Genomic DNA, 26,744 nt, shown 5'->3' with positions numbered 1-26,744 from the left:
TTTCCTGAACTGCTGTTAATTTTCGATAGCTTTAAGGCTCCAACTCAGATGTTTGGATTAGTGTGAAGTTACTCTTTAGTCATTACTATGTCCTAGTCCACTTTGGCCTAGGGTAGTAATACATTACTATATGTCAAGGGTCTCAGTTATAGGTTAAATAGCAGAAGGTGATCTTGTAAATGCATAAGGATTTAGAGAAGGGCTAGCCCCTAGACACATTTCACATAGTCCCACCAATGTATGTGAACATAACCTGATGTCATGTGAGCTAATCAACTCTGCTTAAGGTAAGCTTGATAGACCAGGAGACTAGCAGAGTAAACTGTAAATTAATTGGCAGAAGACAACAAGAAACTACAGCTGCATCTTTCTCAAGAAAAACCATAAATCTTCAGGGATTGATGTAAAAGTCCATGATCATTGATGGCTGTAAAACAGGCAGGGTACATAAAGAGAGGGGGAGAGATTTTGATATTGCACAATTATAGAGGAATAAGTTATTGTTTTTGTTTAATTTCTAGTCAGCCCTATGATTAAAGGGTTCTTCCAGCCATGACATCACATCCATTTTTTCTTTCCAGATATGTTCTCTTTCTTTTAAGATGGTAATGTATGATTTGGATGATATGTAGCAGGCCATGTGACCATATAGAGACACCATCATTGTAATAAGCATTCTTTATTGTAATACTTCTGATTTATCCATCATACAAGCTATGTTCATTATGAGAACAGAATTGAAAAGTAATAGAAAGAACCAGTATTTATCACATGTCTTGTGTGTTAATGTTTTGTCATCGTTACCATCATCATTACCATTACAACTTCTACCACCACAACCATCATTGTCACCACTGCCATCACCACCAGCAGCAGCTGCATGACATGACACCTCTGTGATCAGTCTTTCTTTCCACAATTACAATATTATCATCACCATCAATACTCCACCTCTTCTGTAGATATACTACTATTCCTCCACTACAATGATGATGATAATATTGACATTCCATGAATAACTAATATTAGAAAAGACAAAACAGATTTCATAGTTCTTGCTGTCCATATTGCTGTGTAGCTTGAGGTCAACATTGATTGAGCAGACCTTTGGCATATAGGTAGTCAGTCTAACAACTAGATGCAATTCATGAATCTATTGTTCTAAATATACTACCGATTTACTCTGGAAATTTAGCACTTCCTTACAATGTCTTTTATGTATGTTCTGGCGGAGTTCTAAGTAACTTCTAAGATTTTACCTTCTCATGTGAGTGCAGTATATCTATGTTGTATATTTATCATTTGGTTTCACCTTGAGGCTTTGAGTTTTAGATTTCTCTCTTGAATTTTTTGATCTTATAATAGGACTGTATTTTTCATGTTGCTTGGAAGGATGTTTTTTTAAGAGCCTCTAGATATTTTGTTCGAGGTTTGTACTACAATCTTTATATATATGCTGATTGTAGCGTTGTTGAATTCTGTGAACATTATTGGTAATTATGGTTGAGTATATTCTTTTATCACTCTCCTATTTCTTGCCTCTTAACTATTTCACCTTCTTTACTGTTGCCATCTTCTTCTTTATCATCTTCACCTTCAGTGTCATTCTTACAAATTCTTTTGAACATATCACTGTCTCAAACATTGATGATGACCCTCTCATCCCTCCATTTCCCTACATCATCAACCCACCCCTTATTAAACTTTAGAATTATTCTTCTATCATTTAAGTGATCCAGTACAACTAAATATCTTTTTTGTAGCCAGATCATATTCTAAAAGTTTTAATTTACTGAACCAAACAATATATTTAGGTCACTATATTCTTCCTGAGTTAAGAGGAATGACTTGTGACATTTAACAGGTTTTCACATGACTATTGTGTCACAGGAAAATAAAAAAACTTGTTTATCTTAGTCCACTCACAAATATATATAGCTTCATACATTATTTTGTTTCATTCATTCTTTTGTTTTTTGTCTCATTTTAGGAAAGAAAGGCACAAACCATATTTTTATGACATGGCCTAGTGGTTGGGGTGTTGCACTCATGGTCACAAGATCGTTGTTTCAGTTCCTAGACTGGGTGGTATGTTGTGTTCTTGAGCAAAACATTTCATCTTATGTTCCTCTGCTACCACTGACTCCTGACATGTGATACATCAAGCACCTGTTCAGGCAACATCGACCATTATAAATAAATCATTTGTACAGACTGTCCAGCAAAAGCTGAACACTCATATGTTGTCTTCGATAGGAGAGTCCATCATACATATATGTATTACATATGTAATAATTAAATTATATAATATACAAAATTCAAGTTACGATAAACGTAAACAAACAAACGAAGTTTGCTTTTAGAAGCCTTGAGATGTCTTAGAAAGTTAAAGAAGTGATTTTTAAATTCTCAATCGCAGGATAATGCTAATAATATAGCATGAACAGGATAAACTACCCCTATTTTGCAGAAAAAAGTGTAGGTGATATAATATACACTTTATTGTGCTTTGTTTTATGCACATGATCGCTTGATCTGTGTAAAAAATTGTCTTGCATGAAACTGGTCCATGGTGCAACCCTTTTTGCACCATGGTCTAAGTAACTGTTTTAAGTAACAGGTGATATCAATGTGGTTTACAATTAATGTGAACTCTAAATCAGTGGCTGACAGGGCAAAATATTAGGATTACAGAGATATAGAGTTCTGAAGGGAAAGTAATTGTCAAAGTCTTTCATTCAACGACCTAGAGATACATGTGTTCATGAGAGAGAAAGGGACAGGTGGATCAAGTTGGTTAAAGTAGAACTGTCATTTGGTCAGTAAGTTTAACAGAACAGAGAATGTTGTTGTAGAAGAGCAGTCACCTTCTTGCACTACAATGCAGTAAGTAGACAACTTCACTAATTGAACAACTGCAACAGGCATTCACTGAAACTGATGTAGGATTTTCTCCTTCAGTGTATGTGCATGTGCATGCGTGTGTATGTGTGTGTGTGTGCATGCGTGTGTGTGCCTGTATGCATGCACATGTGTGTGTATGTGCATGCATGTGTTTGTGCATACATGCATGCACATGTGCGTGCATGCATGTGTGTGTGCATGCATGCACACGTGTGTGTGTGTGTGTGTGTGCGTGCGTGTGCGCACTATCCAAAATCTGAATAAGTGTACTCATAGTGGATGATACAGAGGTATCCAAACAAAGAGCAGCAAGCAGAGTAATCATTTATACAACATGGATGTACAATACATAACTACATGCCTGATACCTTCATTAACAGGAAGGAGAAGGTATCTGTATTAGCAGGATTACATTAATTAGTAATGAGTCTATATCAGGTCATCCCATAAGTTCTGTCCAATTTTACCTTTTTTTTTAAATTGAATGAAATTTAATAGTATTTTAGAATGTCTAATGGAATTAAAAATTATTTTTATGCATTTTTATACATTTAAACTAATTAAATATTATTTTACAGAATAATAGAATTAAAATTTCTTTGATTAAAACTCTTTCTAACATGGAAGTATCCAAAGCGCATTTAAGGCACATAATGCTTTATGAGTACAGAAAGAAAACTTTGCAGCCGAAGCAACTCGAAACATATACTCAGTTTATGGGAAAGAATGCTTGAATGAAAGAACTTGTAGAAGATGGTTTGCAAAATTCAGAAGTGGAGATTTCAGCCTTGAAGATGAAGATTGAACAGGATGTCCAGTTGAGTTTGATGATAAGCTCCTTGAGGCATTACTTGAAGAAAATCCTACATTATCAGTTGAAGAATTGGCAATAAAGCTTAGTTCAAACCATACAACTGCTCATTGTCATCTTCAACAACTTGGAAAGGTTCCTAAACTTGGAAAATGGGTGCCTCATCAATTGTCTAACAGCAACCGCAAATCCCGAGTTGACATCTGCTCTTCTCTCCATTCTCACAAACTCATTTCACCCTTTTTGGATAGACTTGTGACTGGGACATAAAATGGATCTTCTGTTGAAATGTTAAACACCGTAAACAGTGGCTTGGTAAAGGGGAAAAAGCTCAACCACAACCGAGATGGAAACTTCATGGGAAAAAGGTTCTTCTCTCTATTTGGTGGGATTGCAAAGGAGTAATTCACTTTGAATTGTTACCACCTAATGCAACAATCAATGCTCAAGTCTATTGTTAGCAATTAGAGCATTTGAACCAAGCTTTGAAGAAAAAACCCCAGCTTTAGTGAATTGAAAAGGAGTGATGTTTCATCAGCACAATGCACGACCCCACACTGCAAAGATCACATCACAGAAGATCGAAGAGCTTGGTTGGGAAAAAATTCCTCATCCACCTTATTCTCCTGACCTTGCTCCTTCAGACCACCATTTGTTTCATAATTTACAGAATCATTTAGGGGACATAACATTTGCAAGCCAAAAGGAGGTCGAAACTGACATTTCAGAGTTCTTCGCTTTGAAACCAAAAGAGTTTTACATTGATGGGATTAAAAAGCTTGTAAATAGATGGAAGTCATAGATAATCATGGAAAGTACATTGATGATAAAATTTCAATTAAATATAACATTTGATTACTTGTTTTCTTTATTCAAAATTCAGACAGAACTTATGGGATGACCTGATAATTAGTGATATTGGCATCCATATTGCTGTCTAATCATACTGAAGCCAGACAACATTTAAATTGTGTAATTTAAGGCTGCACATAGACCCACTCCCACCCAACATACTCAACAAAGCAAAAATATTTACAATGAAATATAATGTACTCGGACAGTCACCTATTTGAATGACATTGCATCTACATTCCCCCCACACACACACACTCAAACACATTCTCTAGACAGTGTTGTATAACTACTCCTGCCCTATTTAAATTATCTAGAAATGTAACTCCACAGCAATTGATTTAAAGAATTGCCTACGAACCCATTGCCTTCCAAATGACTCACAACACCAAAAACACTGATTACAGCTAACCAACATAACAATAAAAATAAACATATCATACTCATTAAAGATAAAAACACTACAACATTCAGATCATACATAAAACTATAATAAAAATACAAACATAGCACTATCATATTTATTACATTTCATCTACATTAAGAAACAATTTCAATGGTGTACAAACAATGCAACATGGACTATACCATTATGCTAATCCTGCTTAGGCCCCCAATCTCTCCAACACAATTCTCAATAAGCTACAAAGAACAAAAGCAGTGCATTATGCTTTGTCATAGCTGTACACAGACCATACCTAAAGACTACAAACACAATGAAATAGAAATATATAAATGAAAGACCACCAGACAATAGCACGTGCTACAGAAAGCTTCAACCCCAACGGTCCCTGTCATTACGTTAAAAAAATCCACACCCAAATACCCAGACAACTTATACAACACCCTAGAGCACAACTACAACACCATCCTAGAAACACTATGCTCAGACATGCATAAGGAACACATACACTCAGAAATAGCTGCAACAAAAATTAGCTTCACTGCACAAACATTGTACTGGGATGCATAACATTACCAATAAATGCAAAGGAACAGTAACTTCCATGCTATGATCTCAAGTTCCCCTTGTTTATCTTCAGTATGGTCACTACCAGAATCTCTTGGTATGTAGAAGTAGACCAGACTATGAAGAGAGTGCAATATCTTGAATCTGTTACACTGCACCTTGTATGATTCACCAATGCATGTCAGAGTGCATTCTCCAGAAAGTTAAACATATAGAATTGTTAGAAAGGTAGATCTGTTGGCCATGCCTTGTTGTTCCACCATCAATCTCCATGCCATATGAAAGTTCAATCCGAGCTCACCCGTGATTATACAACATGCTTGACCTATTGTACTCAAACGAACACCACAACTTTTTCAAATACATTGTTATTAAAGAAAATGCAATGTTCTGAAATATCTCTTTATCAATATCAGCAAAATCATTTACTCCAACTTTACTGTCATCTTGCTACCTTAAGAAGTTCAATTATGCAAACCACATTAGAAATATCAGGAGTACCTACCTCACATATGTTCAAATAACTTCAGTTCTTGAATGATTAAGTACTGAGATTCTCTTAATCTAACTTAAACACAACAATGGATTCTTCTAGCTTTTGGAATGTAATTCTGGCTGTTGTTACACTTAGTGGTCAATTATAATTGCCTCTACACTTGAATATGTTTGCAATCGTTGTCAATTGCAATCAAATTCTGAAAAACAATAGTCTCTGTATTACAATGAATGTAATATTAATATACCTCAATTTTTTGATTAAATAAATATACTAAGATATGGATAAAAGATGAGAAACATGATTATAAGTGATAAAAATATCATAAGATTATATATATCTGAACAAGATAAGGTGAAATTTTTGACATGACATGCTTATAGATAAGTTAGTGTCAAATATAGCTAAATTACTAATATTATCTTAATAATATTGGAAAGTAAAGGAGACAAATCTGAACATGTTTTGGTATTATTGGACCTCCTCAGCAAAACATAAAATAACTTGTATTTGTCAAAGTAATAATGAGAGAATTATTTTTATAAAATACTCAGAGAAGGAATGGAACAGTGCTAATGATATTTGTAGGCTCTACCAAGCTGCTTGATGTGCTACCAAGGGAAAATATAAATCAGTGTGAAAATTCCAAAGGGTTGAAATGCTAGGGTGGAAGGAAGTAGCGAACTGAATTATGTAGAGTTTGAAAGGCGAAACATAATAAGGATAAGGGGAAGAGGAGAGATGTATATATGGAGAAGGCATGTGGCTAGCTCATTTGAAAGAATAGATATAATTGTACAGTAATATTGAACTTATTGTATACAGTGCTCAGATGCACTACAACTCAGCAGAAAAGGGTAAAAGAGAGGACTGAAAACAGCAATAAATCAAGTAAAGAAAAACAGCAACAAAAGCCAAAAGTGCATCCACAATACACATAGTAAAACACCCCCAGTTAAGTGAACAGTAAAATAAGCCATAAAGAGATACAGCAAGAACAGTATTGGCAAACTTCAGTCAGCATGAAATCTTTGAAGGATTCAGCTTTTTTAACAGCTAACATCTCACACAGGTAGTTTATTCCATACTTAGACAGTGTGAAAAAAATGTTCCTAAAAGTTATGACTGCTGCATTGTTTTTTTGATTTTATAAGTGTGTCTAAGAATGGTAGAGAAATTAAATTAAAAAAAAAAGGTAGCCAAAGTTCTTATTGGAAGAATGGTCCATAATTCAGTGGGCTTTTAACAAGCTGACTGCTATATATTGGGTCATCACATAAATAATGCAGTTTGTTTTCAATTGCATGAACTAAAAGTTGCCTGTATCTTCATTCTATGAAACAATATAAATACATATCCACATATGCGTCTATGGATTTGCTAGATATCATTGAGATGACTGGTGTCAAGTACTCATATAAATTTTAAAATTTTGCGTTAGATAGACACAAGATTCAACTCTTTTAAACCATTTGAGATATCTTCTGAAATAAGTTTTAGGGGTTTTCTTTTTCGTTTTTATTGATCAGTGTCATTCATCATCATCATCATCATCAATCACATCCATATTGACACAAGGCACACATACTACAAATAGCTATAAAATATATATAATTATTACAAATGAAGAATGTTGTAAGTTATTCTTAAAATACATTAGGGGTATAACATTCTACAGAACAGGAATTCAGTCGAGTTATTTAGTACCAAAATGCAAGGACAATATATCTGTTGTCCACAAAACAAGATAACATTCTCAAAAGATGAGCAGAGTTAGGTGAATAGTAGCTAAAATTTTGACTGGTGTAAAGTATTAGAACTGATGTAATATTGTGGTAGAAGACCATGCTCATAGGTATAACAAGATAGAGTAACATTTTTTGAACATTATGAATGATAAGGTAAATATAGTTTGGTATAATCAGCGCATAAAAGGCTTTGAATGGGAAAACATTTTGGGTTAATCCATATCTTTGTTTACCTCTGAAGTCTCTTAAGATAATATTCATGATAAAAGTATAGTGGTGCTCAAGCAGACGTTTACACAAAGTGAGCTAGAATACAGTTTTTGAATGCTTACAGAAACATATCTTCATAAGATAGGTAGTACAATAGTTGATGTGGCAAAAACAGGTGAAATAAAACTAGCTTACATCTATGATCAACTTAGCAGTTAAATTTGATGTCAGTAAATAAACCACTATCATAGGTCCTTATGTTTGTTTGAAACAATAACAGAATAAATTTTTAAAATTCCAGTCTGATAGTTCTCTAACTGATTTATGAAAGAATAAATTGATGGTTTTCATAAATTGTGTGCAAACCAAATCTTCATGGTATTTGTTTCAGCTTTCTGTCCTCCAAGTTCAACTCCCTTCAAGGTTAACTTTGCTTTTACTCTTTCAGGGTTCAATAAGAAAAGTACGGACCAGTCTAAGGCAGCAGATTGATGAAAATGTAAGAGCATCAGACCAAATGACATTTAACTTCTTACTCTGATTAATTCCTTCATCATAATCATCATCATCATCATCATCATCATCATCATCATCATCATCATCATCATCATCATTTAATGTCCACTTAACCATGTTTGCATGGGTCAGAAAGAATTTTGTTAAAGCAGATCAACACAATAATACCCACCACCACCATCACACCACACAACATGATGACTAAAGACAGAAGGTAGAAAAAATAAATAAAAACAGTTACAAACAGTGTAATACACTCACAATAGACAAATATGCACATACCTATGATAAATATAAGAAATAGAGGTAAATAGGTAAACAAAAAAAAAAAGAAAGAAACTGTATAAAAGGCACAGATACAATCAACATAGTAAGCAAACCCATATGCACACACAAACAAACATATAGTAACTTCACAAACAGCCACAACAACATCAACAACGTGACCAATAACAACAACCACTACTACCATGATGGCAGCAGCATGGCCAAACATACAAATACAGTGAGATCCAGGAATAGTACCAAAAGTCAGAGTTGGGGGCAGCAATGGGGGAGGGAACCTGAGTGAAGAAAGGGTCATAGTGTTACGAAGAACAATGATGATAACGATGACAACAATATAAAGGGCATAAGCCCATATATACACACATAAGCACACTTGTGAAACACATAAACACACATATGCACATGCAGGCAAACCCCTCCCCCCCCCACACACAAATACAGGCACAAATGTATGTGCATACAAGGATACATATCATAGAAAAACAGAATGGACTAAGTGGAGCAGGAGCACTCACAAAAACGGAAAATGTTACTGAAGAGGTCACAGGTGTGTGATGAAAGATTTCCAGATAATGGACATGAGTTACAATAAGAACAGAAATAAATGAGTAAAGAATGAATATATAGTACGTATGTTTATTTGGCAAAAGAAAAATGATCGCCCCAAAATACAACTATATATATATATACTAGCAAATGTCCCCTGTCCATTGGACGGTTTGTATAGGTGAAGAGGGTTAACTTAGACGGTGTTATGGAAGTTTTAATCATCCGATGGACACGCCATAAGGATTACAAAAATTGCGATTCTCATTTTGAAACTGACAATTTTGAAAATCTAAAATACTATTGAATTTCATTCAATTTCAAAAAAGGTAAAATCGGACAGAACTTATGGGATGACCTGATATATATATATATATATATATATATATATATATATATATATATATATATAGTTTTTGGGAAAATAACCAATTTTCAAGAATTCATCGATATACTTTATCTATAAGGCTCAATTTAATTTTAATTTTTTATAAATTGATTTTAATTGAGTTTTTTACCTGTAATTTTGGATTTTGTCCCTAATATTATTATATATATATATATATATATATATATATATATATATATATATATAAGTTCAAAAAAACACAAAAAACAATAACAAAAAAACAACAAAGTGAGGACGTGATATGGATAGTGTTATTGGACGCTCGGGAAAGGAAAGATATATATATATATATATATATATATATATATATATATATATGTGTGTGTGTGTGTGTGTGTGTGTGTGTATATGTATATATATATATATATATATATATATATATATATATATTTATACATGTATATATGAACTCACTTCTCATGCTCTCCCTACCATTTCATTTATATTCACATCCTTGTACCTTGAGAATATGCGCTAACACATCACCACCATCTTTGTTGCTCACTCTTATTCTTGCTCTCTCTCTCTCTTTCTCTCCCTCTTTCTCTTTCCAGCTTTCTCTTTACCCAACTGGGGTACCCATATATATCTCCTCTACCGCAAAAAACTTGTTTCTGTTCCTCTGTCATACACTAACCTCTCATCACCTGGCACAAAGCAGCCTCCTTCAATATCCCCACTCTCCATGAGGAGCTGTTGTCTTGAAAGTTACTTGGTGACCTAACCGACATTGGTGCCACATGAAAAACACCTAGCCCACACTGTAAAGTGGTTGGTGTTAGGAAGGGTATCCAGCCATTAAAAACCTTGCTGAAGTAGACAGTGGAGCTTGGTACAGTCTACTGACTTACCAGCCAACCCATGCCAGCATGGAAGACAGATGTTAAATGATGACAATGATGTGTGTATGTATGTGTGTGTGTGTGCCTTGCTATTTGTTACACATATCCCCAACTGCTTGACAACCAGTGTCAGTTTGTTTATTTCGCTGTAACTTGGCAGTTCAGCAAAAGAGACTGATAGGATAAGTACCTGACTGAAAAAAAAAAATGTCAATGCTGAGGTCAATTGTATTTAACTAAAACCCTTCAAGGCAATGCCTGAGTGTGAGAACAGTCTAGCGATTGAAAGTGAAAGATCAAAGATTCTCTCTTAAGGAAAAAATGCAGGCAGATAATATAACCTTAGATATACTATGTCTGAAAAACATAAAAAGACTGGATGGTTACGGTTGGAATACCTTTAAATCATAAGTCTGCTTGATCAGACCTGTCTTGGAGCTAAATACTTCAGACTACTCTGCCAACACAGCCATGAGTATAGATTATACTACTCAGAGTCTTGTTCAACACAATTATCCATATTCTCTATACTTTTTCATTATTTATTTGTATTTCTGCATATGAATTTTACTTAGAGAGAAATATTGACTTGACTAAGCTGTTTAGGGTGAAGTATTTGAAGATTTTCTACTCCAAGAAACAATTTTCTTATTTCACAGATTTTTTTAAAAACCTGTTTACATTTTCATTACATTTGAAAAACGGAATTTCGGTTTCATAACTTTATATTCAATAGGTAGTGCATGCAAAATGATGCTTTAAAATCCTGTTTTAAATTCTATTAAATTTATATTTTATTTGTAACAGTAGAATATTATATTCTACTGTATTTTTGCAGCAGAAATATTTAAAGCATTTTATAAGATTATTCCACTCTTTTTTAACAAAAATTATTGTCATACATCAACAATATCAAAACAATGTAAATTTAGAAAAAAAAGCACAACAGTAAATGAAATTACATTAAAAGAAATTGAACAAAAAAGAGGGGAAAATATAAAATAAAACAATGTCATTCAGATGAAAGTCTTTTGTGTAAATGGTTGTCATTATCTCGAGTACAGTACAAGCCTGCTGTATGTTTTTGTTTTGAATCCGGTGTCAACAAGATGACGACAACAATTGCAGCAGAGCTTGGATTGTCTTGGCATATACATTAACGCTATTTATTGTTCATTAACCCCATCCTCCTTCATTAATTGTGATCATATTTTTATTTTTACTTATTTTCATTGTAAACTACTGTTTAAAACAAAAACTCGTGTCTGAGTTAAGTGTTATCTACCATAAAAATAGCATCGAGCAGAAAACCAGTTTTTCGCATTCGCAGCACCGAGGTGTTATGGCCGTGTTCGAGACCAATCACAGCAGCAAAGTTTTGGACGATACAATTCCTCTGACATGTGTAATTGAAAGTGCACAAAATGCTGGAAGCCACATTGTAAGTCTTTTGAGGAGAGTGCAAAGCAAAAAAATGCCCTCCTCTTTATTTTTTATTCTTGTTCGAAAGAAATCCTACCTATTACTATAACGTTTTTTTTCTTTTAAAATTATCGGTTTTATAGATGAATAGTTTCTTCATTGCCTCTTGGTATATGGCTATGAAAAATAACGCCTGCATGCTACATAGAATTGCTTATCTGTGTATGTCTGTGTATATTCATTCGGACATTCAGATCCAGGTGACAGTTTACTTGGTTCAACGACTTCCTTAATTAGAAGCCTTTCAAGAAGCTAGTTTGCAAGAGCATTTCTAAGATATCTTCTGTACTTTCGTGCTTATATACGCCATGTATATATATATATATACACACACAATGCCACTGAGTGTATGTTAAAAAAATTATTTTCTTGTATAACCCTCAGCAACGCCCACAATTATTCGACTTGTCTTCGTATGTTCAAATAAATATATATATATATATATATATATATAAGGTTTTTAAACTTTTAAATTTTCATATTCAAAAGAGACATATATATATATATATATATATATATATATATATCACGTGTAGATTTCGAGTCGAAGCTGAATATGTATTTAAGGAAATCTTTTATGTATGAATTTATTTTTATCCATCTTTTTCGTAATGAATGATAATAGTATTAGTCAAGAATTCTCACTTTAAAGCTCACATGTTTATGTTACGAGCCAATTTTTCCTGATCGTAGTTAATGACAGTATCTGATTCACTTGACTAAACATGGTAATATGTATGAAGGAGGCTGGAGATTTAAAGCTTTTGGTGTTCATTCTTTTCCCGCTAAAGAAACTAATGAATAAGATCACTACATACGGAAACGAATGAAACCTACATACAAGAATACGTACACCACCCGTTTTCGACCTAACAAAAACCCTAACCACTGAATGTACGTATTCTTTACTTTCGCCCACTTTTACTTTCAAACCTTTCACTTACGACTAGAATGTAACTTTGTAGAATCGAAGAATACTTAAAATTATCGCAAATCTTGCGAGATAGGGAACGTAAAACTGTGGTTTACTGTACTAGGAATAAAGTTCAGTTTGTTCGATTAAAAAAGTAAAAATCGAATTGTTTCTATCTTAGTAAGTCCATTCAAGTGGTGGTTTATCGATCCTACAGATTGTTGTACGCGTGTCATATATGCGTTTCCTCCGAATTTAGCTTTCATTTTAAAACCCGAGTTATAAATTAATTACCCCCCCCCCCCCGTATTTAAATAAATTAATTAATTCCCCCATATTCCGATTTTCATTCATTGCGATGAAAAGAAGGGCGGAATTTTGGGATGAGCACCCCGACCGTAACGTAGATTTTTGTATTAATCTTCGTAGCTTGTAGTTCTGCAAAAGAAAAAAATCGAAATTTTAATTTTCTTCTTTCTTCGTTTCGGATCACGCATCCTGTGATAAACAATTTTTTTTTTTTGTTTTGCTTTTGTCAGTTTTCGTAAATCATTTTTATTTTAAATGCGAAAGATTACGATTGTACGAGAGAAAAAAATCCGATATTCTGGATTTTGTGGTATGAAAGAAATGTTTACGAAAACATTCATTCATTCATTCATTTTGTTTTTGCGTATGGCCAATGAAATTTCGACACATGCAACTTTCCAACCGTGACCATCCTTTTCCTTAACCACTAACGCCAATGTAAACTCTAACTGAGCCTTAACCAATAATACATATAAATTGTGCCTAATTTTATTGAATATTACTTCAGCACATACGCAAAACCCAATTTTACTATTTATTTTGAAAAATTTTGTGCTTTCCAGTGTTAATAAAAGTAATGAGGACTAGATTAACAGTTTTACCCACATGTGCCCCACCCCGATTTTGTTTCCTCATAACTTTACGAACAACGAATATTTTAAAAATTTACCTATTTTTTAATGAAATTTTATACAAATTCGCTTCATATGGTGTGGATTCTGATTATATCGGAATTTGTCTTGGAACATTTTTTCTCAGGGATTGGGAGAATTGTTTTGGAAAATCCATGTGTCGGTTTGTTTCTTATAACTTTCTGAAAAATGGCTATTTTTTTTAATGAAATTTTCTACAAATACAAGATTTATTTAGTATATATAGTGATATGTGTATGTGTAAATTGCGATATAATGGGAATCTACTCCACCTGAAGCGTATTTGGAAAATAAAAACATACCCTTTTTTCAGGAAATTATGAGGAAACATAGTCAAGGGGAGCGCGTGTGTAGATATGTCCATGCATATATACGTACGTACGTAAGTACCAGTCAAGTACTGGGGCTGATGTAATCAAGTAGCCCCCTCCCTCAAAATTTCAGTCCTTGTGCCTATTGTAGAAAGGATTATTATTAAGGTGGCGAACTCGCAGAATCGTTAGCACACCGGTTAGAATTCTTAGAGGCATTTCGTCCATCTTCATGTTCTGAGTTCAGATTCTACTAAGATCGACTTTGCCTTTCATCTTTTCGGGCTCGAAAGGCTAAGTACCAGTGAAACACAGGAGTCGATGCAATCGACTATCCCCCTCACCCCACATTTCAGGTTTATTAGGGTTGATGTACTCGACTTACTCTCTCCCAGAAATTTCAGGCCTTGTGCCTGAAGACCCGGCAAGCCAAGTAAGATCGTTGCCAGTGCCCCTGGACTGGCTCTTGTGCGAGTGGCACATAAGATGCACCATTTTGAGCGTGGCCGTTGCCAGTACCGCCTGACTGGCCTTCGTAGGATTTTCGAGCGAGATCGTTGCCAGTGCCCCTGGACTGGCTTGTGTGGGTGGCACATAAAAGACACCATTTCGAGCGTGGCCGTTGCCAGTATCGCCTGACTGGCCTTCGTGCAGGTGACACGTAAAAGCACCCACTACACTCTCTGAGTGGTTGGCGTTAGGAAGGGCATCCAGCTGTAGAAACTCTGCCAAATTTAGATTGGAGCCTGGTGTTGCCATCCGGTTTCCCCAGCCCTCAGTCAAATCGTCCAACCCATGCTAGCATGGAAAGCGGACGTTAAACGATGATGATGATGAAGGCAGCGAGCTGGCAGAATTGTTAACATGCCAGACAAAATGCTTAGCAGCATTCTGTCTGTCTTTAATTTGTGAGTTCAAATTCCGCTGAGATGAACTTTGCCTTTCATCCTTTCTAGGTTGATAAAATAAGTACCGGTTCAGCACTGGGGTCGATATAATAGACTCATTCCTTCCTCTGAACTTGCTGGTCTTCTGCCAAAATTTGGTATCATTATTATTGAATTACAGTATTCTCATGTCAGCCACTTTACCAATTGGTTTCATACTGAGTGTTGAGATAACTCTGGCAATCTTCAGAAAATGCTGGAAAGAATAATATGGTGTGGGGTCTTTGTCACAGGAGATCTGAAAGTGTCACATTTGGTCTGTGGGTTTGCCATAATTTACAGAAAAATCTCCAGCCTGTCTTTGAGTAGGGATATTTTTCATGCTTCAGCTCTATACTAGTTTTAAGAATAAGATTAAGTATATGCCTGTCCCTAACCCCAATAAGAGAAAATGCAACTTCATGGTTTACACTTCTATTGTCTATGAACATAAAGTCTTGTGTAGCCTGAATCTTCCTGAATTTAGTTAATAAACACTGCCCCTAAACTCATAGATACAGGAAAATATTTAACAGACTCATCCTGACTGTCTCTTTTAGCTATGCTCCTAGCATAAAAAGAATATTACCAGGTAGGTCCAAACCTGAAACAAAAGTAATGTCTGCCAAAATCATTGTGTATGAGTTGGAGGAGGCATCAAAGGAGCCCGGTGGAGTGATGGATGTGTGAAAATATGTGGATGTGATTGGTCTTTCAGGACCAGATTCAACAACCTCCACTCCTTTTTTACATCTAACAGAGATAAATGTTACATCTATAGTAAACCACATATAGACATTGAAGAAAAATGCTGCACATGATATCTAGTAGAGGTTACTGGAAAAGTGTAAACCTTACTTTAACAGCAGTAGGAGATGCAGGCTCTGCTTGATTGAGAAAACGATCATACTAAAGAGCTCTCTCCATCTGGCCTGCCCCCATGAGCACAGACTTTTCCCTAGCATACTGGCTGACTGCACCATGAATATAAACATTGGAGCACCCCTTTAGTTACTCTGTAATGCCCAGCATGCTAACGATTCTGCCAACTCGACGCCTTATTGTATCTATTAATAATATATCCACTCAATTAATATATGAATGCTTGTTTTTGTTGACTCATGGATTTTAGATAACTATATATATATATATATATATATAAAATCTCCACTTAGGATTTCAGCAGCAGCTAGCTGTTCCCTTTAGCTATCTGTCGAGTCACTACTACTTGGGGCTTGGTTGAGATTTGGGTAGACTAACTTGCTGTATTAGTGATAGAGGTTGAGTTGTACAATATATCTACATATGATCTCTCACAAACATTATGTTCCTGAAAAGTCTTCAACTGCTGTCACACTCCCCCACCTCTTCAATACCCTCCCACCTCTCTATCACACTCTCTCCTATTGTACTTTCCCACCCATATATCAAAGGATAGCATTGGATTTTCCATCTTCAACACCCACTTCCACCTTCCTTATTACTCAATCTCTCTTTCCCTTCAGATGTCTGTGTAACATGGGATTGCATTGGATGTACTCATATACTAATCCTCACCCTTCTGAACACCTGGCCATCACTCCCTCTCTGCCGTCATTCTCATCCTCACTTGTCTCCATTACTATACATCATTAACTCTCACTCTTCCAGCAAGCATGTAACTGTAATCACTGTCTCTCTTCCATTTCTTCTTTCTTTACTACTGTCTCACCTCAATTACTCTGTTTCCACCATACTCTTGTTTTTCTTAACTCTCACTCTGATTCACTACTCTTTCTCTTATCAACTCACTCAGTCACCTCTTGAATAAAGAAAAACAAAATAATGAGGACTCTTTAGTCTTGTGGGATTACAAGCAGTTCCAGAAGTGTTGGTACCATGATGAAATGCAACTGACATATTCTGTAAAGTGATTGGTGAGCATGAGGAAACAATGTAAAATTAAGAGGATCTTTAATCTTGCCAAGGACATGACAGCTTCTAGTACACCCAATATAGTCCAAAAATTGAATGGTGTTAGAAAAGCAGCCAGTTGTAGAAACCATGCCAAAAATGGAATGTCTATGTGAGATATTGTCCTCCAACCTGTTTAGGAAAGTTCTGAATAAGAACTGACTCAAACTGTGATAACTTGTCCAGCTCATGTCAACATAGAAAGCAGATGTAGAATGGTGATTATATACAAATTGTCTATGTTGACGTCTGTTTACACACACACACACAAGTGAATATATCTCTATATATAAATTGTAATGTGAATGAGTGTGTGTGTAGGTGATTTTATATAGTGTTGGCAGTAGCTGTTTTCTCATATCTGAGAATTTCAATTTTCTAATTACTTCCTATTGATGCCATTGATTACTGAGAAGACCATTCCTCATATAAGATAGGTGGGAACAAACATGGTGAGGAAGAATTAATTGAGAGCATGCTTGTTGCTGCATCTTGCATTCTTTACATGTCCTGACCTTTTTCCAGCTAATTTTTACTCTGACTACTATACATCCAGAATACCTTTCTCCGCTATTATTTAGGTCTTCTAGGTAACAAGAGCTATTGACTACTTCTCGGGAGCAAAATCTGGGTACAGGGAAAAAATCTATTTTCTGTATACTCTCAGTACTTACTACCCATGTGCACCTGTTGCATATGAATCTTTTTCTTTTCTGTTAGCCAACCTGTGATTTCACTACACCTTTTATGCTTAACACTGGCCAAATTGTATAGAATTCTTACCTACTACTTTTTTTCACACAGGGCAAGGTCATTCTCCTGATTGCAATTGTGTCCTATCTTTTCTATTTACTAATACTTTAGTGATTTCAAATTTCACTTGAGTCCTCTTGATTTCAGGTTTTGTTTCTGTGTATTTAACTCTATCACAGATTCAGCTATAAAAACTAGGTCTTTGCTTAAAGGAACTCCCTGGGCTGCTGGGTTTAAACTGTTCTATTGTGGCTTGCAGGACTATAATGAACTGAAGGAGGTACAGACTGAGACCTGGTATGCATCTCCCATCTTCTCACTCAGTTCATCATTCTGTTTACTGCTTTCATTTCACCTGACTGCACATCTGTACATGGCTAATACAGCTCTTTATCACAAGCCATTCATCCACTCACAGGGCACAGGTTCTATCAAAAGCATTCTCTAGGTCAGGTGTCAGCAACCTTTTGATAAAGGAGTGCCAAACCTAGCTTTCAAAAGCATTGTGCGTGCCAACCTCGTATTACTACTTTTATTAGTAGAGTTTATGCTTTTGAAACTTGCTATAACCGAAATACATTTTATTAGTCCTTTAATAACTCAAATTGTAGGGAAACAAATATAATTTTATTTAAAAAATTAATTAAAAATTTTTTTTCAAATTATAAACAAGTTATAAACAACAGTTACATTAAATTTCTATAAATTAATGAGAACCATGTCCCTGTACGTTTTTGTTTAATTTCTCAATATCAGGTGCATAATTTATGACTTTTAGCTTTACACAAGCTTCCGAATGTTGAATTGTCAGACAACTTCTTTGTGGACTCAAAACAGACTTCTTATGTGAAAAAATTTGCTTGCATGTATATGTTGAGCCAAAGGCTGAAAGCAGAGCATATGAGATTTTCTTCAAAGAATTAAATCTTTCAGACAATGACATCCAGCAATTGAAGATGGCAACAGACTTCTCCAAGCAGCTTCTTCCAAGAGTTTTTTGTAATTCCACAAATTTTGTTTTCCACAATTTTGAAGTTGTTAATTCTATCATTGCCATTTCAAAACTATCGACGTGCATCCACTCAAAAAGTGATAGATCAAATGGGTTCATTTTCAAATCAATCAAGTTAGGTTTCAAAACCTTTACCTCACTTGGAAAATTCTTCTTTCAACATTGCAATATATTTTTGAAGTTCATTTTAATTTACATTAAATTGATTTGAATAAGCTTTTACATTTGGAAAATATTTGTAAGTGTTGCTAAGTATATCATGCCAAAAAATATCTAATTTTAACAAGCATGATACAAATTTGTTCAAAACATTACCCCGACTAAGCCAACAGACATTACTGTTACACTACTACAATCATATTTGTTTCTTTGAACAAATTAATAGTATATCCATCCCCTATGTTTTTTCATTCAAATCCACGTAATACAACTATTTTACATCCACATCTCACCCATACACTATATAAAGCATAACTGAAGCATTTACGTTAGTAAATACAATGTTAGTGAACCTAGTTTATGATTTGTGATAGGAAGAGCACCCAGTTCCATGAAAAGTGGGAACTGGAAATACTTAATGATGACGGTAGATAAAAAGGGAATGTAAGTCTATCAATAGCAGTTTTATTGTTGAGATTAAATCTTTAAATCATTAGAGACAAGAAAATGAAACATCAGAATACCAGGAAACTATTTTCCAAATACAAAGTAGAAAAGGTTTGCAAAATAAAATATATTATTTTGCTCTGAGGAAAATTTGGAAAGTTTTGTTACGAGTAGAATTTTCTGGTATAGGGTTCTGTCTAAAATGTTAGATTTCTCTTCCTCATAGTGAACTTCTTTAAGTTATAAGAATATGTTTGCCTCCTCGTTGCAAACATATCCCATGTTTATGTAGTTGCTTAGCCCCAGATCAGCTTTGATTGAGTTGTATTATGATCATAAATATTCCTACCATTACAACCCATCTTTTGGGGTATTTAGGAATACATTGTCCAAAATATTCTCCCATTTTTTTAAAGATGGTAGTGATTTTAGGAAATGTGGCTACTATATAAATGCTATTTATATTTTACTATTTCTAATACCATCAGTCATAGTTGATATGATACATGATGCGCTGACACAGATTTCCAGTTTATAGACCTATAAAAGAACCATAACTAGTTGAGTTAATTGGCTGTAAGACTATATCATTGGATGGTTGTCAGATATCTATAGTTGATAAGAGCAGTTCCTTTTACCAGACATGACCAAGACACTTTTATCTTGCAATAGTCATTCGTACTTCAGATGTAAGTTGATACCATAATTATTATCTACTTAAAATAACAAGTGAAGCTCGAAATGTTGGATTCTACTCTCTTTGAATATAGTTTGAGAAAGATGAATTTTGACAAGTTTTGGTGGTATGTCATCATCCATCATCATCATTTAACATCTGCTTTCCATGCTGGTATGGGTTGTGCAATCCAATAGGTTATAGAATTTAATCTCACCTCCACCACAGACTCAACAGAACAACAAACGATAACTGATAATGACAGATTTATATGGGAAACTTCTGGCATTTCTTTTATGTTTGATATTTTTCAGTTTATATACATTCGAGGGAAGTAGGATTGGTTTAGACACTTAAGTGTTGTACTAAATACATTACATTAGTTTTGGTTTATGCCTTTTAATTCCAATTTAAAATCTTACATGTGTTTGACTTTACATTTCATCCATCTGAGGATAAATTTTAAATAAATAACCATTGATGCAATGTGGTATATCTCTTTCATTCAACAATTTATTCATTGAATAAATATTTGCTTGTTTGTTTTTGTTATAACTTTAGTTTGTTTTATTTTCAGGAATATATTGTTCGAGTGCAAAGGGGTGCTGTTACTGAAAATAACTGGACCATTAAAAAACGGTACAGTGATTTTGTGGCTTTGGATGCAGAGTTACACATGTCCAATATTGAACTAGCTATACCACCTAAAAAGATGTTTGGAAATATGGAACGAGAGTTTGTTGCTGAAAGGCAATTAGGACTGCAAGTATGTATGGATTTATCAGATTATAACTGATCTCATTTTAGAATCTACTGGTCGTGATCTTTTTCTTATTTTTTGTTGAAAAAAAAAAAAAAAACATATCTAGATATTATACATGTTTGTTAAAAGGCCTTAGAGTCAATGTTGCAAAGACCAAAGTTCTAGTAAGTTGGAAGGCGAACACATCACTCACCCTCTCAGGTAGGTGGCCCTGCTTGATCTGTAGAAAAGGTGTAGGTAGAAACTCCATAAGATGTACCCAGTGTAAGCTATGGACACATAAGAGGTGCAGCGACATCAAAGGAAGATTAACCGAGAAGATAGCTTTTGTATGTGGCAGATGCATAGGGGCAATAAACACCACAGATGCTCAGAAAACAGATTCCATCACACTCCAGGGGAAGAAACTAGAAGTAGTTGATAACTTCCACTACCTAGATGACCAAGTTAGTAGTGGGGTGGATGCTCAGAGAGTGTTACCACTAGAATAAGAATAGCCTGGGCAAAGTTCAGAAAGCTCCTACTACTACTGGTGACAAAGGGCCTCTCTCTCAGAGTGAAAGATAGATTGTATGATGCATGTGTGTGAACTGCCATACTCCACGGCAGTGAAACATAGGCCATGACTGTGGAGGACATGCATAGTCTTGAAAGCAATGAAGCTAGTTGGTTCTGCTGGATGTGTAATGTCAATGTGCACACATGACGGAGTGTAAGCACTCTGAGAGAAATGTAGGACATAAGAAGCATCGGATGTGGCATGCAAGAGAGATGCTTGTGCTGGTATGGTCATGTACTACGGATGGATGAGGAGAGATGTGTGAAGTGCCACTCCAAAACACTTGAAGGAATCTGGGGTAGAGGTAGATCCATGAAGACATGGGATGAGGTGGTCAAGCATGACCTTCGAACATTGGACCTCACAGAGGCAATAACGAAAGACCGCGACCTCTGGAGATATGCTGTGACTGCGAAGACCCAGCAAATAAAGTGAGTTCACGGCTGTATCCTACACCAGCTTCGCACAACCAGCCCCAGCCCATTCAAAAGTACCTTGGATCGTAGGGTGATCTGCTGTGCTTGAGGAAACCTATTGAGTCAAGTACATCAACATCAAAATGAAAATCAAATGGAAATTGTAGTTGTGATACCTGTGCTGGTGGCACGTAAAAAGCACCATCCGAACCTGGCGGATGCCAGCGCTGCCTTGACTGGCTTCCGTGCCAGTGGCATGTAAAAAGCACCAACCAACCGTGGCCGTTGCCAGCCTCCTCTGGCCCCTGTGCCAGTGGAACGTAAAAAGCACCCACTACACTCACAGAGTGGTTGGCGTTAGGAAGGGCATCCAGCTGTAGAAACACTGCCAAATCAGACTGGAGCCTTATGCAGCCACCTGGCTTCCCAGACTCCAGTCGAACCGTCCAACCCATGCCAGCATGGAAAATGGACATTAAACGATGATGATATTATGACTATAATAATGATTTTCCACACTAGTGCAGATGAAGGTAGTAAATTAAATTAACCCTTGTATTTGACTACTTTTTTTTATAATGTATAGAAAGATGAAAATTGACTGTGGCAGTATCCAAATTTTGGAAAGTAGCAAACTCAAACTAAATACTTCAAAATTATAAAATAATCTCAAACCAAACATAATAATGATGATGATGATGATGATGATACTGACAATGGCATTTTTTATATTGTTACTGAGATAAAAAAAAAAAAAGTAATAAAGTTTGCTATAAAGTTATTTTTAAAACCTGTGTTTCATTATCTCCTAATTACTGTGAAATGACTGGCAAGTAAAGTATCATGCATAACAGGTCACCTTCCCCTTCACTGGTAAATATCACAACCATCCACTTCTAGCTGTACATAGAACTCAAGATCTGAAATAGTTGCCACAACAACACTAGTGTGTCGTCCCAAATCTAATGTTTTATCTGAAGAAGTATTGTTTTAGCATACTCCAACACAGGTTTTTATATGACTTGTTCTAAATGTATTTCTTATGTTTTCTACATGCCCTGTTTCCTTGTCACTACTTATTTCACCTTAGCTATATCGATTGATAGGAAATTGGAGTAAAGATTAAAAGGTTGTTCATTCATGATCTGTACTCAACACTCACTGGTTTAGCCAAAGAAGATTTAAATAGGCATCACATGTTGTTTAGCCCCCAGGCCCACTCTGATGAAGTAGTCTTAGACTCAAAAGTATTCCTGTCATGACTATCTGGTCTTTTGTTTAGGAATATCTTAAGTTGGAAAGAAAGTCCCATTGTATTTCAAGATTGGAAGAAACAAATGCTTCCTCAGTCTTAATTGATATACTTAATCAAGATAATATTTTCCTTCATTGATAACACAATCCCATCTGTTTGGCAAATTGTTGATCCTTTGAGCATCCAATTTTCTTTTATCTTTTACTTGTTTCAACTATTACAGCCCAAAGTAGAAGACACTTGCCCAAGGTACTGAACCTGGATCCATGTGATTGGGAAACAAAATTCTTACCACATAGCCATGCCTATATATACAATCCTTTTACAGGATGTTAAATGTAGTGCGAGAGAGATTGAGCTTCTGTTTTTAGCAGGTCAAGATACTATGTAGGGATTTCATCATCAGCTGTGTAATTTTTATAGGACTGAGAAGATATTGATTAAGAAATGGAAATTTTACCACAGTTGGTTAAATGCTGAAGAATATTTGAATTTACAACATGGGATATGATAGAAAAGAGTACAGCAGTACTGTCAGCACATAAGTGTTTACCCTAAATGTTTTTAATATTAGCTGGTCATAATTCTTTAACAGCATCAGAAATAGATGGTATAAATTTTAACTTTTAGGATTAATTATGGTAATTATATTTAAATTTGGAAATATTCCAATGGATAAAGATATCACAGATTTTTGTGTGACATTATTTTATACACAAATTTGCATTTTCAGAAAAGCTTTGGCATTAAAAAAAATAGTAACTGCATTCCATTGCTTATGACGATGAGGGTTCCAGTTGATCCGATCAATGGAACAGCCTGCTTGTGAAATTAACGTGCAAGTGGCTAAACTCCCCAGAATGTGAAAAGGCTGGCCTTTTGAAATACAGATACTACTCATTTTTGCCAGCTGACTGAACTGGAGCAACGTGGATTAAAGTGTCTTGCTCAAGGATACAACGTGCTGCCAGGAATTGAACTTGCAACCTTACGATCATGAGCCAAATACCCTAACCACGAAGCCACACGCCTTAAAAAAAAAGTATACACACACACACATATATATCATCATCGTCGTCGTTTAACATCTGCCTTCCATGCTGACATGGGTGGAACTATATATATATCATTATCATCATCATTTAACATTCACTGATGATACATATGTATATACACACACATATATATTATACAATGGAAAATTCACATACAGTACTCCAAGTTTCCTGGCAAGTCATGCGTATGAAGTTGTGTTCAATTGACAGTCAGTGTTCACCAGCAATTGTGTGAAGTCTCTATTCATCAGCTGACAAACAGTGTCACAAGTATTGTTTACTGATCATCAGTCAAGCAATTCATACCCATGGTTTGCTATGAAACTTGGAGTACTGTATGTGAACCTTCTATGGTTGTATAATATCATCATCATCATTTAACGTCCGTTTTCCATGCTAATATGGGTTGGACGATTTGACTGGGGACTGGCAAACCAGATAGCTACACCAGACTCCAATCTGATCTGGCAGAGTTTCTACAGCTGGATGCCCTTCCTAACGCCAACCACTCTGAGAGTGTAGTGGGTGCTTTTTACATGCCACTGGCACGTCCCTTATTTTAATGATATTGATGCCTGCTTCTCGTTTTGTTATACACTTGATTGTTAGTTATATGTAAAACGTTTTTGTTTGCAGGATTAAGTTATTTCTTATTTATTTTAATCTAATTTGGTACATTTATCTTTTCTATATTTTCAGCAATATTTGAATTCAATACTGGAATATCCTTTGTTGGCTTCCAGCTTGATTGTCAAACGTTTCCTCAATGCAAAGAATTACTCTGATAATCTACGAGGTAAGCACTTAGTTGCAACATAAAATTGATGCATGTTGGAAGTATAGTGTTTTGCTATGTTTGTTTGTCTTATGTAGATCAACTGAGGATTCATAATGGCCAAATAGGTACAATGCTGTTGTTTAGATCCACATCAACCTTGACTCAGTAGACCTATAATCAGAAGCATTCCAGCATGACTACCCCATCTTTCTCTTAAGCATTGTACATCTAGACCTGTTATTCAGTGTCTCTCTCTCTTTTCAAGATGGTACAGTGTAATTTGAATGTAACTTGGCTGCTATTTTTAGCAGGATATACAATGATGCAAAGGTTCCTTCACTGGCGGGCAAGATATCAATCATTTCTGTGGGGAGAGACAAAATTTTCATCTGTAAAAGCTTAAGTATATATGTTTCATTTACCTGTCTGCAAATTAATTAACAAATGAGACAGGACAGTTTTAACGATGGTGCATGGAACAAAGTAGAAACTGTTGCTGTAATAGAACAATCCATTTAGCTCTCCTGGAGAAGATGTATGTCATCTGGCAACTAAAGCTGGGTTGTATATAAGTGCAACATTATACATTCTGGCAGGAAGAAACTGCAATTTACCCACTCTCTCCATAACGTGTGTCTAAAATCATCTAAAAGGCCAAAAGTGTCTTAGCATCACTCTGTAAGACCTTTGTCACGGACTCATTGGCTAATTATTTAAAGCTATTTATGTTATTGTATGCCCACACAGTTTATATCTACAGTCTAGAACCTGCACCTTATTCAGAATATTGATTTACTAGAAGCTGCCCGAAGACATGTACCTCAACAAATACCCTCTGTCACTCACCATGATATCTTGGGTATCTTGCTTCTCTGAGGATCACTACACTAAAGATTCCACATTATACTCTATTTTCCAGCAAAGCTATGGCCACCTTCTTGATTCAATATCTCTATCACCTATGGATATGCTTACAAAATCAAAAAGCAGTGCAGCACCCTTGACTTTCAGAGAGATTTTTTCATACTCAGAATTGCTGTCTTTTTTTACTTGATTTATTGCTGCTTTCTTTTCCCTTGTTTACTCTTTTTTGACAATTTGCAGTTCACATGAGCACTATACAACAAACTTATAACTATATATATGTATATTTCTATACATATGTTTATTTTTAGAGACTGCCTTACAACATGTTTCTATGATTTTCCGATCTGAACCAAAATGGGAAGTAGTGGAACCTCTACACAATCTTGGTGAGTTTTTTTTTTCTCCCTTTTTTTATTTCAGAAGATAATAGGAAATCCATTTCTGGATCGATAACATAATTTAGTTTTTCATTTTGGATGGCTTTCTGAAGGCTATTTCATTAATGTTGAAAAAGTAATAACCTGTTTTGAGTTAACTTGACTGAAACAAAGAACATATGAAGTACAACTCATAATGCTTAACTTCACAACATACAAAAGTTAATATTACTTTACTATAATGATTTTAGTCTCGTGTATTTATTTATTTATTTCAGGTGGGGTTTTTTTTTACTACTTCCTCTGAAATTATTTAGGAAGTTACCTTTTCTATAATATATTTTGACTGTTTTGTTAAATCTTCATAATGTTCTGGCTGTAAATTCCAAAATCCTATAGTACAGGTTTTGTCAAAAGTACCAACAGGAGTAAAATATTTCCTATTGAATTTTGTTTATTGCTTGTTTGGATTCTTCTATATCTACTTA

At 35.1% G+C, this 26,744-nt stretch overlaps 2 protein-coding genes across 3 annotated transcripts in view; one reads left to right on the top strand and one right to left on the bottom strand.

The window, feature by feature from the left end:
* The window catches only part of LOC106878928 (N-acylglucosamine 2-epimerase), a 29,038-nt gene extending 22,697 nt beyond the window's left edge, over positions 1 to 6,341 (bottom strand). The window contains exon 1 of the mRNA XM_014928291.3: positions 6,043 to 6,341. The gene's annotated coding sequence lies outside the window, so the exon portion shown is untranslated. The remainder of the gene's footprint in view (positions 1 to 6,042) is intronic.
* Positions 6,342 to 11,689: 5,348 nt separating this feature from the next.
* LOC106878940 (PX domain-containing protein kinase-like protein) overlaps positions 11,690 to 26,744 on the top strand; it is a 53,496-nt gene continuing 38,441 nt past the window's right edge. For both annotated transcript variants that reach the window (XM_089350645.1, XM_014928312.3), the window contains exons 1-4: positions 11,690 to 12,033; positions 20,764 to 20,952; positions 24,934 to 25,030; positions 26,188 to 26,265. In XM_089350645.1, coding sequence (XP_089206771.1) covers positions 11,935 to 12,033; positions 20,764 to 20,952; positions 24,934 to 25,030; positions 26,188 to 26,265 — 463 coding nt within the window. In that variant the 5' untranslated portion in view covers positions 11,690 to 11,934. The remainder of the gene's footprint in view (positions 12,034 to 20,763; positions 20,953 to 24,933; positions 25,031 to 26,187; positions 26,266 to 26,744) is intronic.

The sequence above is a fragment of the Octopus bimaculoides genome, chromosome 1 (assembly GCF_046866305.1).
Source record: "Octopus bimaculoides isolate indiv1 chromosome 1, ASM4686630v1, whole genome shotgun sequence".
NCBI classification, from domain to species: Eukaryota; Metazoa; Mollusca; class Cephalopoda; order Octopoda; family Octopodidae; genus Octopus; species Octopus bimaculoides.
The sequence above is the reverse complement of the archived record's forward strand: the minus strand, read 5'-3'. Positions and strand labels throughout refer to the sequence as shown.